At 37.0% G+C, this 19,892-nt stretch overlaps 1 protein-coding gene and 1 long non-coding RNA gene across 2 annotated transcripts; both read left to right on the forward strand.

The window, feature by feature from the left end:
- Positions 1-2,442: 2,442 nt before the first annotated feature.
- LOC125680413 (uncharacterized) lies at positions 2,443-4,039 on the forward strand. The gene has a single exon (XM_048920000.2). The coding sequence runs from the start codon at positions 2,516-2,518 to the stop codon at positions 3,941-3,943; it is 1,428 nt and encodes a 475-aa protein (XP_048775957.1). The 5' UTR covers positions 2,443-2,515; the 3' UTR covers positions 3,944-4,039.
- A 12,348-nt stretch (positions 4,040-16,387) lies between these two features.
- Positions 16,388-19,698, forward strand: LOC125680405 (uncharacterized). The gene is made up of 4 exons (XR_008802117.1): positions 16,388-16,470; positions 16,765-16,924; positions 17,164-17,316; positions 19,127-19,698. It is a non-coding gene; the product is annotated as an uncharacterized LOC125680405 (long non-coding RNA).
- The last annotated feature ends 194 nt before the right edge of the window (positions 19,699-19,892 follow it).

Consider the following 19,892-nt stretch of genomic DNA (forward strand, 5'->3'; position numbering starts at 1 on the left):
GAATCTCTCAACTGATTCGATATGCAAGAGCTTGTTCTGCGTATAGTCCGTTTTTAAATCGAGGCAGGCTACTGACAGACAAGTTGATGGTACAGGGGTTTCAACAGTCTCGATTGAAGTCAGCATTTCGCAAATTCTATGGTCATTATAACGATATAGTTCGTCAATACAACCTATCATTGGATCAAATGCTGTCTGACGTGTTTCATACCGATTGTTAGGCCGTTCTTGGCACACTGATTTTGACTACGGATAACTCCGTTTACCTGATCAGGCTATAGGGCTCACGGCGGATGTGACCGGTCGACTGGGGATCCTTACTTCTCCTAGGCACCTGATCCCACCTCTGGTGTGTCCAGGGGTCCGTGTTGGCACAACTGTCTATTTTCCATTGCTTATAGGAGTTATAATATTGATCACTGTTCGTTATCTTCACCTACCAACCAGGATATAGATATTTCAAATTAATAGTTGTATGCACAAGTTGTAATCGACTGGGATGTTGTGGATTACGGGGAATAAAAATAGGAAATTAACTCGTCTACTTGGGGAATTGTTTTTCGAAAACGTCTTTCAGAAAGATAATTGAAATTTAATCACTGTTTAATCAGTGATCTGAAGCCATGTACTATTTTCTGTGGAAATTCTGTTTTAAAAAAACGGCTTTTAAAAAGATAAAAAAGAAATGTATATAAACATCTACTGTGCTTTGAAAAAAAACTTCCTGGTAAACAATTCAGATGTATACAATGTAGATAAGGGGTGACTGGAATGCTTAACTAAATTGCTACAGAATTGTTTACATATGGATAAGGACTCGATTATAACTCTTTCCCTCTTGCGACCTACAATTTGACCTACACGTACATGGAGTCAGACGAGATGTTTAATTTTGTCCAAAAGTGTAAATAGTGATCATTTTAAAACAAAAATTTTCAATCAGTTTCGAAACGTCAATAAATATTCAATATTATTCTATACTTAGGAAAAAAATCTTTGAAAGAAATATCAATATCAACCGTGTTTAGTCAGGACAAAAATAATTTCAATAAACTCGGTTTCCGCCTATGTTTTAACGAAGTTTTTACTTCAGTGTTACGTGCTATACACAGGTGAAAGTGAGATTTAATGTGCTCCTGAAATACTCATTAGAATAATTTCTTCACTTACAATCTATTTCCTACTTATGAGTAACTTTTGGTGTAAATCTTAAGTGTTTTTACGAATCCCGGTGGTCTTTCAAACTCCTCTGGGCACAAATTCTGCTTCTTTTTATCATCCTACATGCACTTGGTTTTGTTTTCTACATGAGAAGAAAAAACTCTTGCTATGGCGTTTAACTCGACATTTAGGTACATCGAAGTTTTATCTATTTAAAAAAGTATAAATTTTGGGTTCAAATTGGATAAAGTAATATATTGTCTCCTATATTTTAAAAGTCATTTGCTTAATTGACACCAAACTTCGTACACGGGTATATAATAAGGATTGATTGATGTTTTCCACCTCACTCAACAATTATATGGTGGCGCCCAGTTTTTATTGGTGGAAGAGAGAACCCAGATACAATGTACCTGGGAAGAGACCACCGACCTTCCTCAAGTAAACTGGAAAACTTTCTCACTTACCAGCGCGAGCAGGATTCGAACTCGCGCCGAGCAGAAGTGAGATGCCGTGTGATTTTGAGCGCGATGTTCTAACCGCTACGCCAAGGAGCTCCTCAGTATATAATAAGGAATAAATTACCCCTATTGATTTTAAGGTCACATTGTCAGAGACCCAAGGGCCAATCTACTCTGGACATCGTCCGCTCAATAATTTGAATTGGTTTGGCACTACTATCAATTAATGATACATGTGTATAACCCTTTTTCAATTTTGCACCAAGGAGGCATCTCTGTTGTAGCAACATATCTTTTTTATTTGGTTTTAGAATTTTCCTTCAATGTTGGAATTAAAAATATACTTCCTAATATAGTATAGTATAAAACTCAGGTTCGAACCTCTTTAATCATCACGCCTAAGAATGGAACTAGGACATGTGTCCCTAAAGGCGGCTCAGGGAGCTTCAGCACACTTAACCTCCTCCAGCTCCGACACAAAATGGGTAATACAGTTCCTCGGCGCTAAATCACCCAGTGACCCCTATTTTCCTCCACGAGACTGGTTGGTAGTGATCTAAGTAGAACGACTTAAACACAACATTTCGATGAAACTGGGGCTGTCTAGGGTATGGATTCGTCTGGCGGGCTCCTGCACATTCCAGGTACATGTATTCAGCACACGAATAAACTTTAGATTTGTCATTCTATGTAATGAATGGTCCCAAGGAAAATCCATATTCAAAGTTTCAACTTCTTCCTTATTTTAGTTGAGAACTTCCTTGTTGCAATTTCAACATTCTCGATTAAATAATGCTGGTTGTTTATCATACGTTATGTGTTTTAGTCATCACAATGATGCACAACTTATAAGGAAGTAAGCTTTTATTTTTCAAACGTAATGTTTAAACAAAATGGAGGAAGGTGATCATCCCCGTGGCCATCTTGTTGGTGTGGAAAGCGGCGAGAGAGAATCCTACATGTACCTACTGATGTCCCTCGTGCTGGGGATACTGGTGGTGCCTATCATCGTGTATGGGCAGAGAGAAGAATCTGATGTCGGTGCGGTTGACGTCGTCATTGGAATTAACTTAACGCTTAGATTCCTTGCAGCAACAACTATAGTTTTTGCCATCGTATCAATCCACAAAGCTGAGAGCGAATGGGTCAGTGAAAAGTCTTCTTCCTTGATAATCAAAACCAAACTGGGATTTCTATGGGTTTTTGGATTAGGAAAAATTGTCTTTGCTGTGATTTATGAGACGTTTTATCTTCAATGCAGAGATCTTATTCCTTGGAAATTGACGACTATCTTAGCTGTAGACTGTTTTACAAACATACCATTTGTGATTTTACAATTGATATTCTTCTTATATGTGGGTCGATACACATTCACTAACAAGCCGAGAATTAAATATGTCGCCTCTGTAATTGCAATTACGAACTTTATGGAGTTTTTGATTTTGATGACTCTTAGTGTCAACGGAAACAAAGACCTGATCTTCGATGGAAACAACACGGCTATTGTCAATTGCATCGGATACAGCCAAACTGTAGTTGACAATTTGATACTTGTACATAAGGCGTTTAAACCCCCAGTTGCACTGCAGTATACTGCGTTGGCAATAACCCTTGCCTTCAGCATGAAACCAGACACAGAAAATCTCTTTAGCACATTGAATTCACAGTGTATCAAATTTTCCTGGAGAACCCCCAGGCGATTGGCAGAGATTGTTATAGTAGTGGCATTAATGAATATTCCTCTTTTGGTGTGTGCTCCTTTTAATGTTGTTTATCCCGACAGCAAAATACAGTCCCGAATATGGTTAAGCTTAATTTTGGCTCAAAAAACAACAGTATTGATTTGTATATTAGCAATTAATTATCTGATATTCAAGAAACTGAAATTATGCGTAAAAGATGTCAACTTAACTGCCGACGAAGTCGCTCTTCTTGTCAGTGGTGTTGCGGTTGTGGCGTATATGTCAATGCAAATTTTCAATCAGTCCGAAGTGGATGGTCTGTTAACAACCCTCATTGCTATCAGTCTGATATCCATTCTGTATCAGATCATCATCATTTTGTTTGGCAGAAGAATGGACCTGATCGGAAATGAAATATCCACTATTCACCTCATACAACAATTTGTCATTATTTTGGCTTGTAACAACATGGCTGTATGGTTTAATGACTTTCTGTATGGTTTGTGGGATATGTCGAACGATCACATATTACGACACAGTGTCTTTGAATACATTGCACTTATGTTATATCCTTTATTAGCTTATTATAGATTTCAATCAGCCACGGAGCTAATGGAACTGTATCGACACGTGTCTTAAGTAAAATATGCATTGGAAAATGATAACTTGCTCTGAACAAACACTAATTTGACTCTTGTTTTTGCATATAACATGAATTAAACCCTCACCCCAAAAGCAGGAATTCTCTCTTTTCTTAAATTTGTAACGTTTAACGTATCATATTTTCATTCAAATGTGTTTATTTACGCATTTGTCAATTCTCAATGATGGCATATAACAATATCAGCATACCTATACAATTAATTGTGATTTTTGCTGTCAGTATTGAGATGACTATCGCTAGATTTGTGGGAAAATCAACTTTTCCTATTATCATGCTAAAGTGAAGTTTAGGAGGATTTTGACCACCCCAAAATCGAGTCCGATAAGGAGGCAATTCCGTTTCGGTTAATATGACGGTCTACGAAGATGGCCGCCCTTCTGTTTCCGCCAAAATCGCGACATTTCCGTTTCCACCCATGATGACAGCCTTTCCGTCTTAAATGGCGGAGATTCTTCTCAAGAGGGCGGCCAACCAAGAAGACGCCGCTTCCGCCAAGATGTCGACACTTCTGTTTTCGCCCAAGATGGCGATGTTTCCGCTCAAAATGACGACTTACCAAGTTGACGGCACTTTGGTTTCCTTCAAAATGGCAATACTTTTGCTTCCACTAAATGACAAATTTCGGCCAAGATAGTGGCCCTTTCACGTTTTCCGCCGCCTCATTTGGCGGTCAAAAGTAACCATCACCCTTTACCAGGACATAATGTAGACCTGCTGCCCGAAGGCAGGTGGGTTTACTACTTTTAGCCCTTATCGAAAAGTTAAGGACCGTCATCTTGGTGGAAAATGAAGGACGATCATCTATGCGAACACGGAAGTACTGCAATCTTTTCGAAGGCCCTTCATCTTTATTGGAAGCGCGATCTTGGAACTGGTTCTGGACCAGATAAAAAGGGGTAGAAATCCTCCTCTTACACGGCTAGGCACATGATCCCACCTCTGGTATATCCAGGGGTCCATGTTTGCCCAACTCACGGTTTTGTATTGCTGATAGGAGTTACGAGATTGATCACCACTGTTCATTATCTTCACCTTTCACGCTATACATATCATGGCATACCATAGGCCACCCTTTACATACTGCTTTTGAATTCGAATTACTCCGTACTATACTTACGGCAGATGTGACCGGTCAACAGAGGATGCTTACTTTTTCTAGCTATAGGTACCTGATCCTACCTCTGGTGTTTCCAGGGGTATGTACTTGCCATACTTTCAATTTTTAAATTCTTTATATCCCCATACACGAAAACGATAGTTTCTCTGGTTTTCCAAAAAAATGAGTAGGCTCACTGGAAGCCGTCAGGGAAACTCCAAAACTATCTAAATCCGATCGTATTTCATTTTGTTAGCTTTTGTATAATGGCTGAAGTATGTCCAAAAACGGCGTTAAACCATAAAAATATCAATCATTAGGATTTACGAGATTGATCATTGTTAGCTGTCTTCATCTTTCCATTGTTTATATTACACCAACTGCAACTGAATCGACCAAAAAAAAAAAACCCCGCATCTTTAATTTACACATTCACATGTACACTAAGTTAGAATTTTTTTTATGACAGTTGATTATGCTGAATGTGCTTTCCAAATTATTTAAATTTATCATTGAAATACCCAAATATTATAAATTTTGGCAAATGCCCAAACCTACATTTTTCATACTACAATAGCTCAAATCTGATACGTTTCACCATTAATCTATTTATATGCATTAAAGGTCTTTAATATGAATTTGTTTTTATGACAGTTGATTATGCTGAATGTATTTTCCAAATTATTTATATTTATTGTTGAAATACACCAAAAAAACCACTTTTGGCAAAGAGCCAATTTGTAATACATGTACATTGATATATGGGCCAGTAACACACTCTCTACCCATGAAGGGTTATAAGTTGCATAAATAAAGAGGCAATGGTATAAGAAAACAAGATTTATTGAGAGTGTTTGTTTTTAACTTTAAGTTTTTGTATACTTCACGGTCAAAAATGGATAAAACAGGCTAGATGTTGCAGTTAAATTTAGTCTTCATAGACTGCTGTTGGTTTCCATGGTAACGGATAGTAGAAATTTGGTTTAAAGTTTAAAATTATGTAAGATAGTGCAAATGAGGTTGATACTGTGAAAATGAAAGAAATCTGTGACATTGAGTGGCCGGACCCTATCTAATTTCTTTGATTCTTACATAGAATTAAGACGTACAATATAGGATCACTAATTAGGTGGCTATAGGAATTTTTGAAAACTCTAAAGTTTGCTTCTTTGGTTTTTATTGATGATTCAGTGAAAAATAATAATAAAGAAAATGTATATAGAAAGCTTTTATATTTGTGTATGTGTTTTTCTTAAAATAGCAATCAAAATATAGGTTAAAAGCATAAGAGGGATATTAAAATCCCGCATTAGACACATGAAAACAAAAGTACGTACCATCTATCCTTCTGTGTTTAGTAAACCAGAAGTGATAAAAGAATTAGATAGGTTACATGAGGAATATGTTTTGGTTCCAGCTGACAAAACTAGTAACAACATTGTCTTTGTTTGTAAGGCTCATTATTACAACTGTATTTTAAACTAACTTGGCATTAATTCCACTTTTGGTAATCATGTCGAATGAATATGAGTTACCGTACCTATACTGGATTCCTAAACTACATAAAAACCCTTACAAACAAAGATACATTGCTGGATCCAGTAAGTGCTCTACCAAGCCCCTATCTTTGTTCCTCACGAAAATGATAACAGCTGTGAAGGAGAAACTTCAAACTTACTGTGCGACTACATATGCCAGAAGTGGTGTTAATCAAATGTGGATTCTAAAAAATTCTAAAGAACTTTTAGTAAACATGAAATCACAGAATTTTCCCCAAATCAATAGCATTAAAACCTATGACTTTTCAACACTATACACGACCATTCCTCACGATAAATTAAAGACTAGACTTTTAGACATCATAGACAGTTGCTTCTTCAACAAAAACGGAAATATTCATATCTAGTGATCAGTCATTCAAAAACTTACTTTGTTAAACACCACTCTGATTCCACGCACAAGTACTCTGAAGTTGAAATAAAAAATATTCTAGAGTTCCTCATTGACAATATCTTCGTGGTCTTTGGTGATCAGGTCTTCCAACAGTCTGTTGGAATTCCCATGGGCACGAATTGTGCTCCTTTGTTAGCTGACCTGTTTTTATATTCATATGAAGCAGAATTTATTCAAAAACTTCTACGTGAGAAGAAAAAATCTCTCGCTGTGACCTTCAATTCGACTTTTAGATATATCGATGACGTTTTGTCTATTAACAACGATAGCTTTCATTCATATGTCGATTTGATATATCCCTGTGAGCTCGAAATAAAGGACACCACGGAGTCGTCCACTTCTGCTTCATACTTAGATATTTTATTGAAATTGGACATTGACGGCAAACTGACAACTCAACTGTATGACAAACGGGATGATTTCAGCTTCTCCATCGTCAACTTCCCACATTTATGTAGCAATATTCCATTATCACCTGCATATGGTGTTTATATATCTCAACTGATTCGATATGCAAGAGCTTGTTCTGGGTATAGTCAGTTTTTAAATCGAGGTAAGCTACTGACAAACAAGTTTATGGATCAGGGATTTCAACAGTCTCGATTGAAGTCAGCATTTCGCAAATTCTATGGTCGTTATGACGATCTAGTTCGTCAATACAACCTCGCATTGGGTCAAATGCTGTCTGACGTGTTTCATACCGATTGTTAAGCCGTTCTTGGCACACTGATTTTGACTGCGGATAACTCCGTTTACCTGATCAGGATATGGGGCTCACGGCGGGTGTGACCGGTCAACAGGGGATGCTTACTCCTCCTAGGCACCTGATCCCACCTCTGGTGTGTCCAGGGGTCCGTGTTTGCCCAACTATCTATTTTGTATTGCTTGTAGGAGTTATGAGATTGATCACTGTTCGTTATCTTCACCTTGCATGAAGGAAGATGGACACCTGTACTTTTCAATGTTTCGGCAGTCGACACATGACCCGCCCGGATCTTGGCCGGCAGTCGACACATGGCCCGCCATGATCGTGGTTGGGTGTCGACGCATGGCCCGCCCGGATCGTGGCTGGCAGTCAACACATGACCCGCCCGGATCTTGGCCGGCAGTCGACACATGGCCCGCCATGATTGTGGCTGGGTGTCGACGCATGGCCCGCCCGGATCGTGGCTGGCAGTCAACACATGACCCGCCCGGATCTTGGCCGGCAGTCGACGCATGGCCCGCCCGGATCTTGGCCGGCAGTCGACATATGGCCCGCCCAGATCGTGGCCGGGAGTCGACAGATGGTCCACCCAGATCGTGGCTGAGAGCCGACACATGGCCCGCCCAGATCGTGACCGGGAGTCGACACATGACCCAACCGGATCGTAGCTGGGAGTCGACATATGGTCCGCCAGGATCGTGGCCAACAGTCGACACATGGCCCGCCCGGATCGTGGCCGGAAGTCGACACATGGTCCGCCGGATCGTGGTTTTTCAACGAATGAAGCACTTCCAACTACTTTACTCATCATTAACATCAATTCGAAACTACACAGCAGAGTTGTTAAAGGAAAGTAAAATTATTGAATGTAAATCCCACCTCTGGTGTGTCCAGGGGTCCGTGTTTGCCCAACTATCTATTTTGTATTGCTTGTAGGAGTTATGAGATTGATCACTGTTCGTTATCTTCACCTTGCATCTATGAATGTAAATATATATGTAAATCTATATGTAAACACGTATCACATTAGCACCACAATGTAAATCTAAAGAATTACATTGTATAGATGTACAACCTTAGCTATTCCGTAGCTGTTGCAATACAAAGTTATTTCAACCTATAAACACGAGAAATTGTAGGAGTATCGTGAAAATTTGTCAATAAATTAACCTAAATTAATAATCTAAAAGGGGATGTCCATGCATTTCGACACAAGAAGAACTTACATATAGGAAATGTGTTTGATATATTCATGCAAAGAATGTGCCAAAGTGGATTTTCTCGGCGTTCATAAATTTTCGGATTCGGATGGGGTAAACCTGTGTATTATGTAGTGTTCATTTTCACCAATTTATCTGTTTTTATATCCCCCCCCCTCTCTCTCTCTCTCTCTCTTGCGCACCTCTTTGAAATTAAGATTAAAAACTTTTGTGAACGGGGGTCGGATGATTACATCATTTTAATAATAATTTTATGTTTGCCACTCACCATAAATAAATTAGGTCAATTATTAAGTATAACTGACAACAAATAAACATAAATAAAAACAGCTGCCTGGTATATGAAAATTACACAATATACAATGAATAAAACATCGAACCACGCAAACACTCCAAATAATAAAAAGGAGTTGACTCACGCAACATTATGCATAATTTGGTAACAAATGTACAGAATTACGTCGTTTGTATTTGACCAGATATACTGGGACAAGTTCATTAGTTTAAAAAAATTATTTCATTTAATGAAAAAACTTGAGATGAAACACACTTTCTGTAGTTTATCAGATAAAAAAATATTATTGCCATCAAATGAAAAAACTCACAACAATGATACAAATTGGCATTGCCTATGTTTCAAGCATGAACGTAAAACGCTCCAATTATTATGATTTGCTCTTCATCGGCTGCAATCGTAACTACTCGGTTATCTCCGTATTCGCAAATAAATCTCATACATGTATGTACATGTGCAGGTCGACGTCATCACATTCTGTTGTTATGTGTACACTGATGTAACTATAACGGCACAGCCATATATGATATGGAACACGAGCTTCGGGGGCTAAAACAAATACAAACGACAAACTAACAACTAACTTTATAACAACAGGGATGATTTCAGCTTTTCCATCGCGTCAACTTCCCATATTTATGTAGCAATATTTCATTATCACCTGCATATGATATATATATATATATATATATATATATATACAAAGCACTAAAATGACCAACGACACGAACAACCAGATTGTCAAATTTTCGGGACGACCCGTCCCTTCTTCAGGACAAACTAAAAGAATTACATAATGTGGTCAATATCAACAGAGAATAATAACAAAAACTACATATAAATACATCTAGCACTACAACTACACTAATCTACAAACGTATTTACAACGCAGACTATACGTTTTTAGGTCTTTAGGCTTGCCAATCAATGTTAAAAGTGGAGCGAATTAGGACATGCCTTATTCGTCCAAAGAGCTGATCCAAAATGTACGAAGTGATAAAAATAGACTTAATTAATCTCAAGTGGAACGAGTTAACCCAATTACGTTGACAAATAGTAAAGGTAGCAGGGGACAGTTTCGAAACTTTTTCAAAAAATGGAAATACCCCATATTTGAAGTGATATTACATGTGTAAAAATGTATACAATAATTTTAGGATGCATGTCAAACGTAGCTGAGTGCTTAGTAAAAATGTTGATATACAACATGTAGGTGTCACCATGATTCCTAGCATATAGATGGGTGCAAATACGAAACTAAGACACGTGATCAGTTGCTGAAGAAATTCCGGTGAAAACATGCAGGGTCTAGCAAAAGGTCTGTAGCTGTGAGGGAAGGTGGATGGCCCCATATGAGAGGTAGATTTTTGAGAAGGGCAGATAGGGTTCTTGATTGTGCACAGTGTCTAAATCCCCATGTTTGGTACTGTGATGGTGTGGGGGTGGTGCGGATTAGCCCAAATGAGGGAAAATCAAAGCAAAAAAGGGGAACCTGCTCAGACCATGTTTTGTGCACCAGCACCAGTATCTATAGATTACATGTAATTTAGGGTCATAATTTATTAACTACACTAATATGAAATACAAGTATTGACATAAAAGGGAAATATGATTTTTCATTAGTCTGTCATAATCTGACTTTGGTGTATACCCCCTATCCACATGTTTCAAAACCAAAGAAACTGTCCCCTGCCACCAAAGCTAACTCGTACCCAGAGAGATTCTATTTTAACTATGCATTAAGAATAAATAATTTATAAAAGATAATAATAAGTAAAAAAATATCAACACACACAAATAAATAAATAAATAAAAGTAAACTATGTATATGAAGTAAGAAATGAACAAAATTTGAGAGAAAGATAATGAGATTACAGAAACGGTCAACCCGTGTTCCATTCTAAATTATGTTTCTATGCAATGAAACATGTTGTTGGATGGTCACTCCAATGTATTTAAAAGTGAAGTGATTTTAAAGCATTATGACAAAATTTGACGATTTACTTACCTCCATGTCTACACACAGTAATCACTACTACATCACCGGAAGTCATAACAGTAATCGCACTTTCATTATTACTCAATCGACAGTAATTATTCCCCCGCCTACTCTTGCCAGGGGGTGATAAGTTACCTTATATTCATTTTAAGGACTCCCTGTGAATTTCGTTTCTCCTGCTTTAAAAAAATCGAACCATGAATGACGTATTGCATGTATCACTTACTCGATTATATAGAATATCAATACTGGCAACTTTAGAACTCAACTATTGCTCCAACTACTAATATTGACAACAATGTACAGCTCGAATTTGTTCAGTTTTATATATACAAACGACCAACTGACATGCGTGACAGTATCAGCAGGGTACTCAGTAAGATTGTTAAAAATTGGGTCCCAGGACTCATGGAATTTGAAAAAGTTAAATCTGAGCTAACTGTGAGGAGTCCCAGAACAACTAGACCGAGTCTCGATTTACCACTATTGTACACTCACGTCATAGACCGAGTCTCGATTTACCACTATTGTACACTCACGTCAAAACCAGGGCCGTAAATTAACCTTCAATTTGGAGGAGGCAGGAAATTAGGCGGGGGTCTAGGGGCCGCCCAGGCCCCCATACGCTGAGCACATTTTGTGCACACTGAACACGTTTCGTGCAAAATCCTTGATTCTAGGGCCTTCTAAGATGTTACTTGACGAACTCATTCTAAAAGAAAGATTTGGAATGCTTTTTAAGGGAGGTATCATGTTCTTAGTTATTGGAAACAACATAAATTCTAATGAACTTTAAATTTTTTTTTTTTTGGCTCAAAAGTTGGAGGAGGCAGCTGCCTCCTTCGCCTCCATGTAATTTACGGCCCTGAAAACAACAATGGTTTTTAACATACATGTTTTTATTGCAATAAATTAAACAAAATATATACATTGAGACAGGCATTTCAAAATACACTTATGTCCATCATTCACAAAAGTAACTTTCTTCGGTCTTCAAATGGCCTTGTTGAATTTCTCAAAACACCTCTTTACATCAAACTTTTCAGCGTCTGGTCTTGTTTGTTTAATCCGCATCAACTTGGTCAAGATATAAATAAAATTAACAACAGACTTTTGTATTTACAAAATACAGAGCCAAGATGGCTACCGGAAGTGTTACTTTTTCAAAATTTATCGTAAAAAGAAATAGATAAATCATTAAATAATATTCTCTAAATACCTCATAAGCATATCCACACGTACAGAAAAAAAATGAATAAAAGAGTTTCTTGGCAAATGAATTCGTTTCTCGACCGGAAGTTACGATTGATTATAATGCAGACTGATCGCGACATCTAAAATCTCCATTTTTTTTAAACGCACTAATTTCCTCCCTATCTGGAACGCGTCATTTGACGAGTCCTCGCACGCACGGTTATAAACAATGATTATTCCAGATCAGTTTGCGTTTTTGCGTTGATCAGTTCGTACTACACAGAAAATGATTTGATTTACATACACATCATTTACACACTCGGCTAAAAGTAAGCACATAATTTCCAGATGTAACGAACACAGAATGTTTTTGGGATCATTTATATACAAAATCATTGAAAATGCTACATTACATACTTTACACCGATCAATAGATTGCTATTAATTATAAGCTGTGATGATGTCTCAGAACATACATGGAGACTCAAAGCTTAGGCGATAATATTATCACCACCAACCCCCATGAATAAAGATCCTTATTACATTTCAGTTACCCATATTACATGGTACCTGTAATTCAATGATACGACAGACTACACATGTGTTGCTAGTGTATGGGGGATATGCATCACAATAACAAACTACCGGTAGATGCACACACATCTTCACAAAGTTTCATTCTCACCTGGCCTGGAGGTTATAAAACTGTTACCGTACTCATACTCAAACTCAGCCATAGTTTTTTTTAGTACAACTCTGAGCAAGCCCGAAGCATACTCGAAAAATCCTGAGCATGTACTCCATTTGAGTATGAGAATGATTTTCAAAAGTTTTATAACCTTCACTTTTGCGTATGAGTAAGATTTAGAACACGGAGTTTGAGTATGAAAACATGCTCAAAAAGGTTTTATAGCCTACAGGTCTGTTCACAATAACCTTCCTCCTGTAGGTGATTACAAGGACACAGTATAAGATGTTTTGACTATCTACGGAAGTCACTGTATGTGTGGTTATAAAAAGTAAAATATGAAGATAGAGCAAATTTTCTTTACATAAATCTTTCCATGTTGAAAAATTAATGAGAATAAGATTTCTTTAACTTAAATAATTAGAGAAAACCTTTTTAAGTATTCTATTTCATTGAATTTTCTTATACTTACATGTACAGCGTACCCGTGGGGACCCGGGTTAGAATAGATCCTCAGTACCCCTTGCTTGTCGTAGAAGGCGACTAAATGGGGTGGTCCTTCGGATGAGACCGCAAAAACCGAGGTCCTGTGTCACAGCAGATGTGGCACGATAAAGATCTCTCCCTGCCCAAAACCGATAAGCGCTGAGCATAGGCCTAAATTTTGCAGCCCTTTACCATATGAGTGAAAAATTCTCGAGAGGGATGTTAAACAATATACAATCAATCAATATATGTAAAGCTCTACAATTGTGCGTCTCGATTAGGAAAAGAGAGATAACTCTATGATAAATACGAGTTATTAATTTTTTTTGGACCGAGTTCTAACTTCCATAAACAAGTAGCATCTTACTATAGGTAAAAGGTAGCATCTTACTATAGGTAAAAAATCTAGTGAACCGTGTGAGCAAGTCAAAAATACAATCATTGCTTTTGAAATCGTGAATCTTAAAAATCGATCGAGCGTTGAATCTACCGTTACATCTGTTAGGAAATACATGTACATGTATACTACCCAGATATTCCTTAGAAAAAAGATAACTGATAATGCTAATAATGATATCTAATAATAGTGCCAATATATTATCATTGATTATTAGCACAAACATTGTACAGCGCATAGAAACTATATGTAATTTTGCGCTTTATAAATGAATAAAATAATAATAATAATACATGTATATAATAATATCGAAGTACCCGGTATAGTCATGGTTATTTGCGAAGTTTATCGGGAAAAGCGATTAACTTGGTATTAAGGAAAATGACAGTAGAGCAGTATTGGTATAAGGTTATAATATCTTCTGACAAAAGTCCAGTTGGTATTGGAGATAAACACGGGGTTTATGTCTGGAGAAAAGCAAATGAGGCGTATCTACCTTCAATACGTGTGTCCTCCTCGTAAACGCTGGATTAAAATATTTTTTATTTAGACAGGATAGCACAATTAGTATCAAATGGATAGTTTACATTGTGGTCCTGTATAAAGCATATTCACAGACAGATAAATGAGAATAGAAAAATAGATAACATGATATAAAATATATACATACATTATAAACACTATATCACTGGGAAAAAATAAACATGTACATATCTATATATCACTTATTTGAGTAATAATGCTGCAAAAATGCTGATTTAAAAGATGTAATAGAACCACAGCTTCTGACAGACTCGGGCAACTGATTCCATAAAATTGTAGAGGATACCTTAAAATACCGTTTATAATACATGTATTCAGTTCGAACTTTTGGTAAATATAAAATGCCACTATTGCAACTTCTTGTTGTTCTAGAACTAACTTGGCTGACAAAACTAAAAACGTTCATATATTCTGGTGTCATATTTTTAAGAACCTTAAAAGCAAGCACTAGCTTTCTATATATATAATAATCATGAACAGGCATGTTCATGTTATGCTGTGGGGACGTATCACTTATGATATCATGGGAACTTTGTGTGTTGTTGATGGTAACATAACTCCTCAAAAGTATACTGACATACTTGACGAACATTTGTGGCCAGAAACCGTACATATTTTTAAGACGACAATGCTTCTGCGCACAGGGCCAGGATGACACGTGAATACTAACAGAACAATAAAACTCCCTTCTCTCACATGGTCTCCAGACATCCACATAGGACATCAATATAATTGAATATAAATGTTCACTTCCTAACGCAATGTTTGACATATGGCAAAACACGGCCCTAGCGTATGTTGGTTAGTTGATTATGGTTTAACGTCCCTCTTGAGAATCATTCACTCATTTGTAGACGTCATCATTGCCGTTGGAAGGGTTGCAAAATTTAGGTCTGTGCTCGGTGCTTATGGCCTTTAAGCAGGGACGGATCTTTATCTTGCCAAAACATATGTGTGCTATGACACGGGACCTCAGTTTTTGCGGACTCATCCGAAGGACCGCCCATTTAGTCGACTCTTACGACATGCAAGTGGTACCAAGGACCTATTCTAACCCGGATCCCCCTTGAGTATGCTACAAAAAACCCCTATAACTATTAATTCCCTGACGGCTGTATTAAGATCCAAAGGTCAACTCACAAAATCTTTCAAAAGTAAGTCAGTGTTCGATATGTTTTATTGCTTGAGATTTTGAAGCTGTTTACGATCGCCATTTTGAAAAATCGCCAATATCTTTGCTAAGACACTGTAGCTTAAACACAAATCGGGCAGCAAACTTACGCCTCCTTTCCAATCTTAAATTATTAGATTATATTGTATTGTATCCCGTTTAACGCCCCTCTCGAGATTTTTTCATTCATATGGAGAAATCACAAATAACACTGTCAGACAGCATTTGACCCAATGACAGGTTGTATTGGCAAACTAGATCGTTATAACGACCATAGAATTTGCAAAATTCTGACTATAAACGAGACTGTTAGAACCTCTGCATCATCAACTTGTTTGTCAGTAGCTTGCTTCGATTAAAAAACTGACCATAACCAGAACAAGCTCTTGCGTATCGAATCTGTTGAGAGATAGAAACACCACATGCAGGTGAAACAGAATAAAATATATGAATAAAAGTAAATAAACACCAGATAGTAGTATGCATACTTTTCTGGTAGTGTAACTGATCTTTTAATAATTATTGGTTTGAGTATCTTCAACAATAAAAATGATATTAGTTCATCGTAAGTACCAACAGTAAATATGGTCCGTATTTACACGACGACACCTCAAGATAGGCCATACGTTATCAGCATTTACAACCAACGTATGAAATGTTATAATAACGCAGGTCAAATGAAAGTGAAGGATATTGAATCATGATGTACACACTACACGTACTAACTCTGGCAATATGCATTGGACTCTGCTATGTAAGTGACCCATAGGTGTATTTTTAAAGGGTGGGTAATGCTGATGGGGGAAATGATAAGTCTTTCATGTCGTTGACTTACATATTAGATATACATTGAGGTCAGAATTTTATAAACTTGGAAGATACACAATAAACAGAAGACACACGTTGTACAAACAACGAAAATTTTAAAAATGTATTATTTTCTATTTTCGTAACAATATTCATTTTGAAATTGCACTAATAATTGATTAATAATGCTTAACTCCAATTACGTTACGAAATTTAACACACCTGTACCTAATTTTCATAGACTTTCATGATCAAGGAAATCATTTATCAACAAAGAATGTGTGATACAGCAAATGATTGCTATGACAACGAATGTTGCGTTTCGAACGTCCAGCCAATCGGAAAACGACAAATTAGGCACAACAATGGACACTGTATTCCTATGGGACGTATTGGGGATGGTACATATAATTTCTTTTCTATAATTGTATCATGATTACTGACTTTCGTTTTAGTTCATTTAATGACTCCAAAAAACACAATATCGACTTTGGTCTATGTCCTGTTTCTTGGATTAATCAAAATCAACTAAAGGAAAATTCTGTGTGATATAATGTATTATATTCGAATTTCATTTCAGTAATTGTCTTGTTTGTATCTTTAAATGACCTTGCATGTCTGCAATAATATTGATTACCAGACTTTTGATCCGCACCCGCAATCTGCGCAAGATGTATGGTTAAGTTCGGCAACACGACATCCAGACCAAGTCACATGGTCCTTGCCTGTCCCTGTACTCCAGGATTGTATTGTCACGGTGATCACAGATACGAAGTACCCTTGGGAGAAATAGGTAACATATTTCACAGTCGTCTGTAGCATAGCGATACATCGAAACTGATATTGCTTTATCCGTTGAGTGTCTGCCTCAGAGAACCTTGTATTCACGGTGTGTGTAAACAAAGTTCATTTTATGGAAATGACGCGAACGTATTGTGACGTCACAAAAATCTGTTTACCTTCACGTACAGTTTATGGAAAATACACGAGAAATTTCCGAAGAGATGGATATGATTATAGAAAAATAATATTATTTGAGGTTTGAGGGAAATATGAAGTTTTATTCTCTCTTAGACATCCCTGTTTAGATCTATCAGATAACACCATGTAAAGGATTAATGATTGTATTGAGACAAAGATAACAAGAGGTACTGTGAACAATGCTCACTAAGAATACACCCCCGCTTACCCCAATCTCCCAAAGGGTGTTGTTAATAAGTATAAATTACCTCTTTCCTGAGTGTAAAAATATGGTATGCCTTTGTAGAAGGAATGGAAGATATAGTCCGAACACAAATCCATGGTATAAACCTATAATTTTGACCTTGAGATCAAAGGTCAAGGTCATAAACGTACATGACACATAGTCTCATGGTGATACACCCATGTCTTATGGTATGACTATGTCAAAACCTTATAATCAATTTTGACCTTGAGGTCAAAGTTCAAGGACATATAGAGGTCATGAAGGTACCCGACACATCGTCTCATGGTGATACACTCATGTGTCAAATATGTTATGCCTATGTCAAAGAACAAAGAAGCCTTGAGGTTAAGGTCATATAGAGGTCATGAAGGTACTTGACACATCGTCTTATGGTGATCCACCTGTGTGCCAAATATGGTATGCCTATGTCAAAGAATAAAGAAGTTATGGCCCAGACATGATCTGCACAGACAGACGAACAGAGTGATTCCTATATACCCCCTGAACTTCGTTCGGGGAGTATAACAATACTTGTGTTGCAGTAATTTGTACATGTATTACACTGGTCTTATAGAGTGAGATTCCCTCTTTAAAGTTTCTTTCCGGAAAAACCGAATTTAAAGTAAAATTTTCCTCTCAAAAAGCTCTTGAATAGGAATTTTTCCACGTAAATTCCATTCCAGAGTCCGTTTTCGGGAGGAAAAATTCTGATCTAGTTTAGAGTTAAAGACTTCAGTCTCCCCTCTGTCTGTCTGCCTGTCTCTCTCTCTCTCTCTCTCTCTCTCTCTCTCTCTCTCTCTCTCTCTCTCTATCTATCTATTATCTCTCTCTATCTATTATCTATCTCTATCTATAAAGCACTGATATGACCACCAACACAAAGTATTCGATAAATCTTAGGGATAACCCGTCCCTTCCTCATGCCAAACGAAAAAGTTATATACATGTATATATATACAGGTATATAACTTTTGTTTTGGTTATATTTAGATCTAAAACTTCATAGTTATTTCGGATTTCAAACATTTCGGTTGAGCATCACTGAAGAGACATTATTTGTCGAAATGCGCATCTGGTGCATCAAAATTGGTACCGTATAAGTTTTACATACATACACTGTTTTGTGGATACTTAGTACAAAATCAGACCATAATTTGTTTTTGCATATTTCATACCGGATATAAAAATTCACTTCCTTTGGTATAAATTAAGCACATGTTCAAGATAAATTCAAATATAACGTAGGTTTTGTCAAACACAGGGGGGCCTACTCTGGGACAGACAGATTGGGAAGTTAGGTTCTAGGTAGAATTTGACTCTAGATGTAGAGCATATTGGGAGGAAAACATCCTACACTAAGGGACAGGTACTGATAAAGTTATGCGTTTATTTGCAGGTCACTGTTCCACTCCCTGAGCTGTGTATCTACTTCCATTAAAACTGGAACGAGTGAAAGACCCATTAAACATACTTATTGTCTTCGTAAAACTGACCCTAATGCCGAATACAAAACAGCTAAACTGGACCGAGTTCCATACTTTTTGATATTTATTAATATCATTCCACACTACAAATATTTTCCGTTTATCATATAAAAGATTTCTACCGCCCCATTTCCAGTTCTGGAGGTTGAGAAAATACAGTACGATATGTATGACCTGGAGAAAGGAAGGGAGTTAGAACAACCTCTGGGCAGAGTCTAGAACATAATCCAGTCAGAGTTCTCGGAAAAAAATATCCGTTTCAATTTTAAACTTTGAAACTTTTATTTCACTTTTTGGCCTCACATGAGGCATAAAAGTACAAACATATAAAACAGTAACAGACAGGCAATGGATGAGTAAAAAGTAACATACGTACAGTACAATTGTCAGGCTGCTAGTGGAAGGATTATCATTTTTTGAATATTGACATTACAATTCTACAAAATTTGGCCAAGAATGAATCTGTCATCACTATAAAATAAATTCGCAAAACTAATAACATTTTAAAAATTTTGTAAATATTTGCAGGTAAAACATTTTTCTTTCATGATTGACAAATTCATAGTTAAATGTTAAGTGCAGATCAGTACGGGAAGTTTATTTGTTGACCTGGGAATTCAAATTGATTAGATTCTATACCACCGACCACGTCAAGATAATAACCGGTCACATCTGATA

Source organism: Ostrea edulis, chromosome 1 (genome assembly GCF_947568905.1).
Source record: "Ostrea edulis chromosome 1, xbOstEdul1.1, whole genome shotgun sequence".
NCBI classification, from domain to species: domain Eukaryota; kingdom Metazoa; phylum Mollusca; class Bivalvia; order Ostreida; family Ostreidae; genus Ostrea; species Ostrea edulis.

Bases quoted from the DNA above. Each gene is read 5' to 3' on its own strand.
- LOC125680413 (XM_048920000.2), top strand. From the start codon at position 2,516: ATGGAGGAAGGTGATCATCCCCGTGGCCATCTTGTTGGTGTGGAAAGC.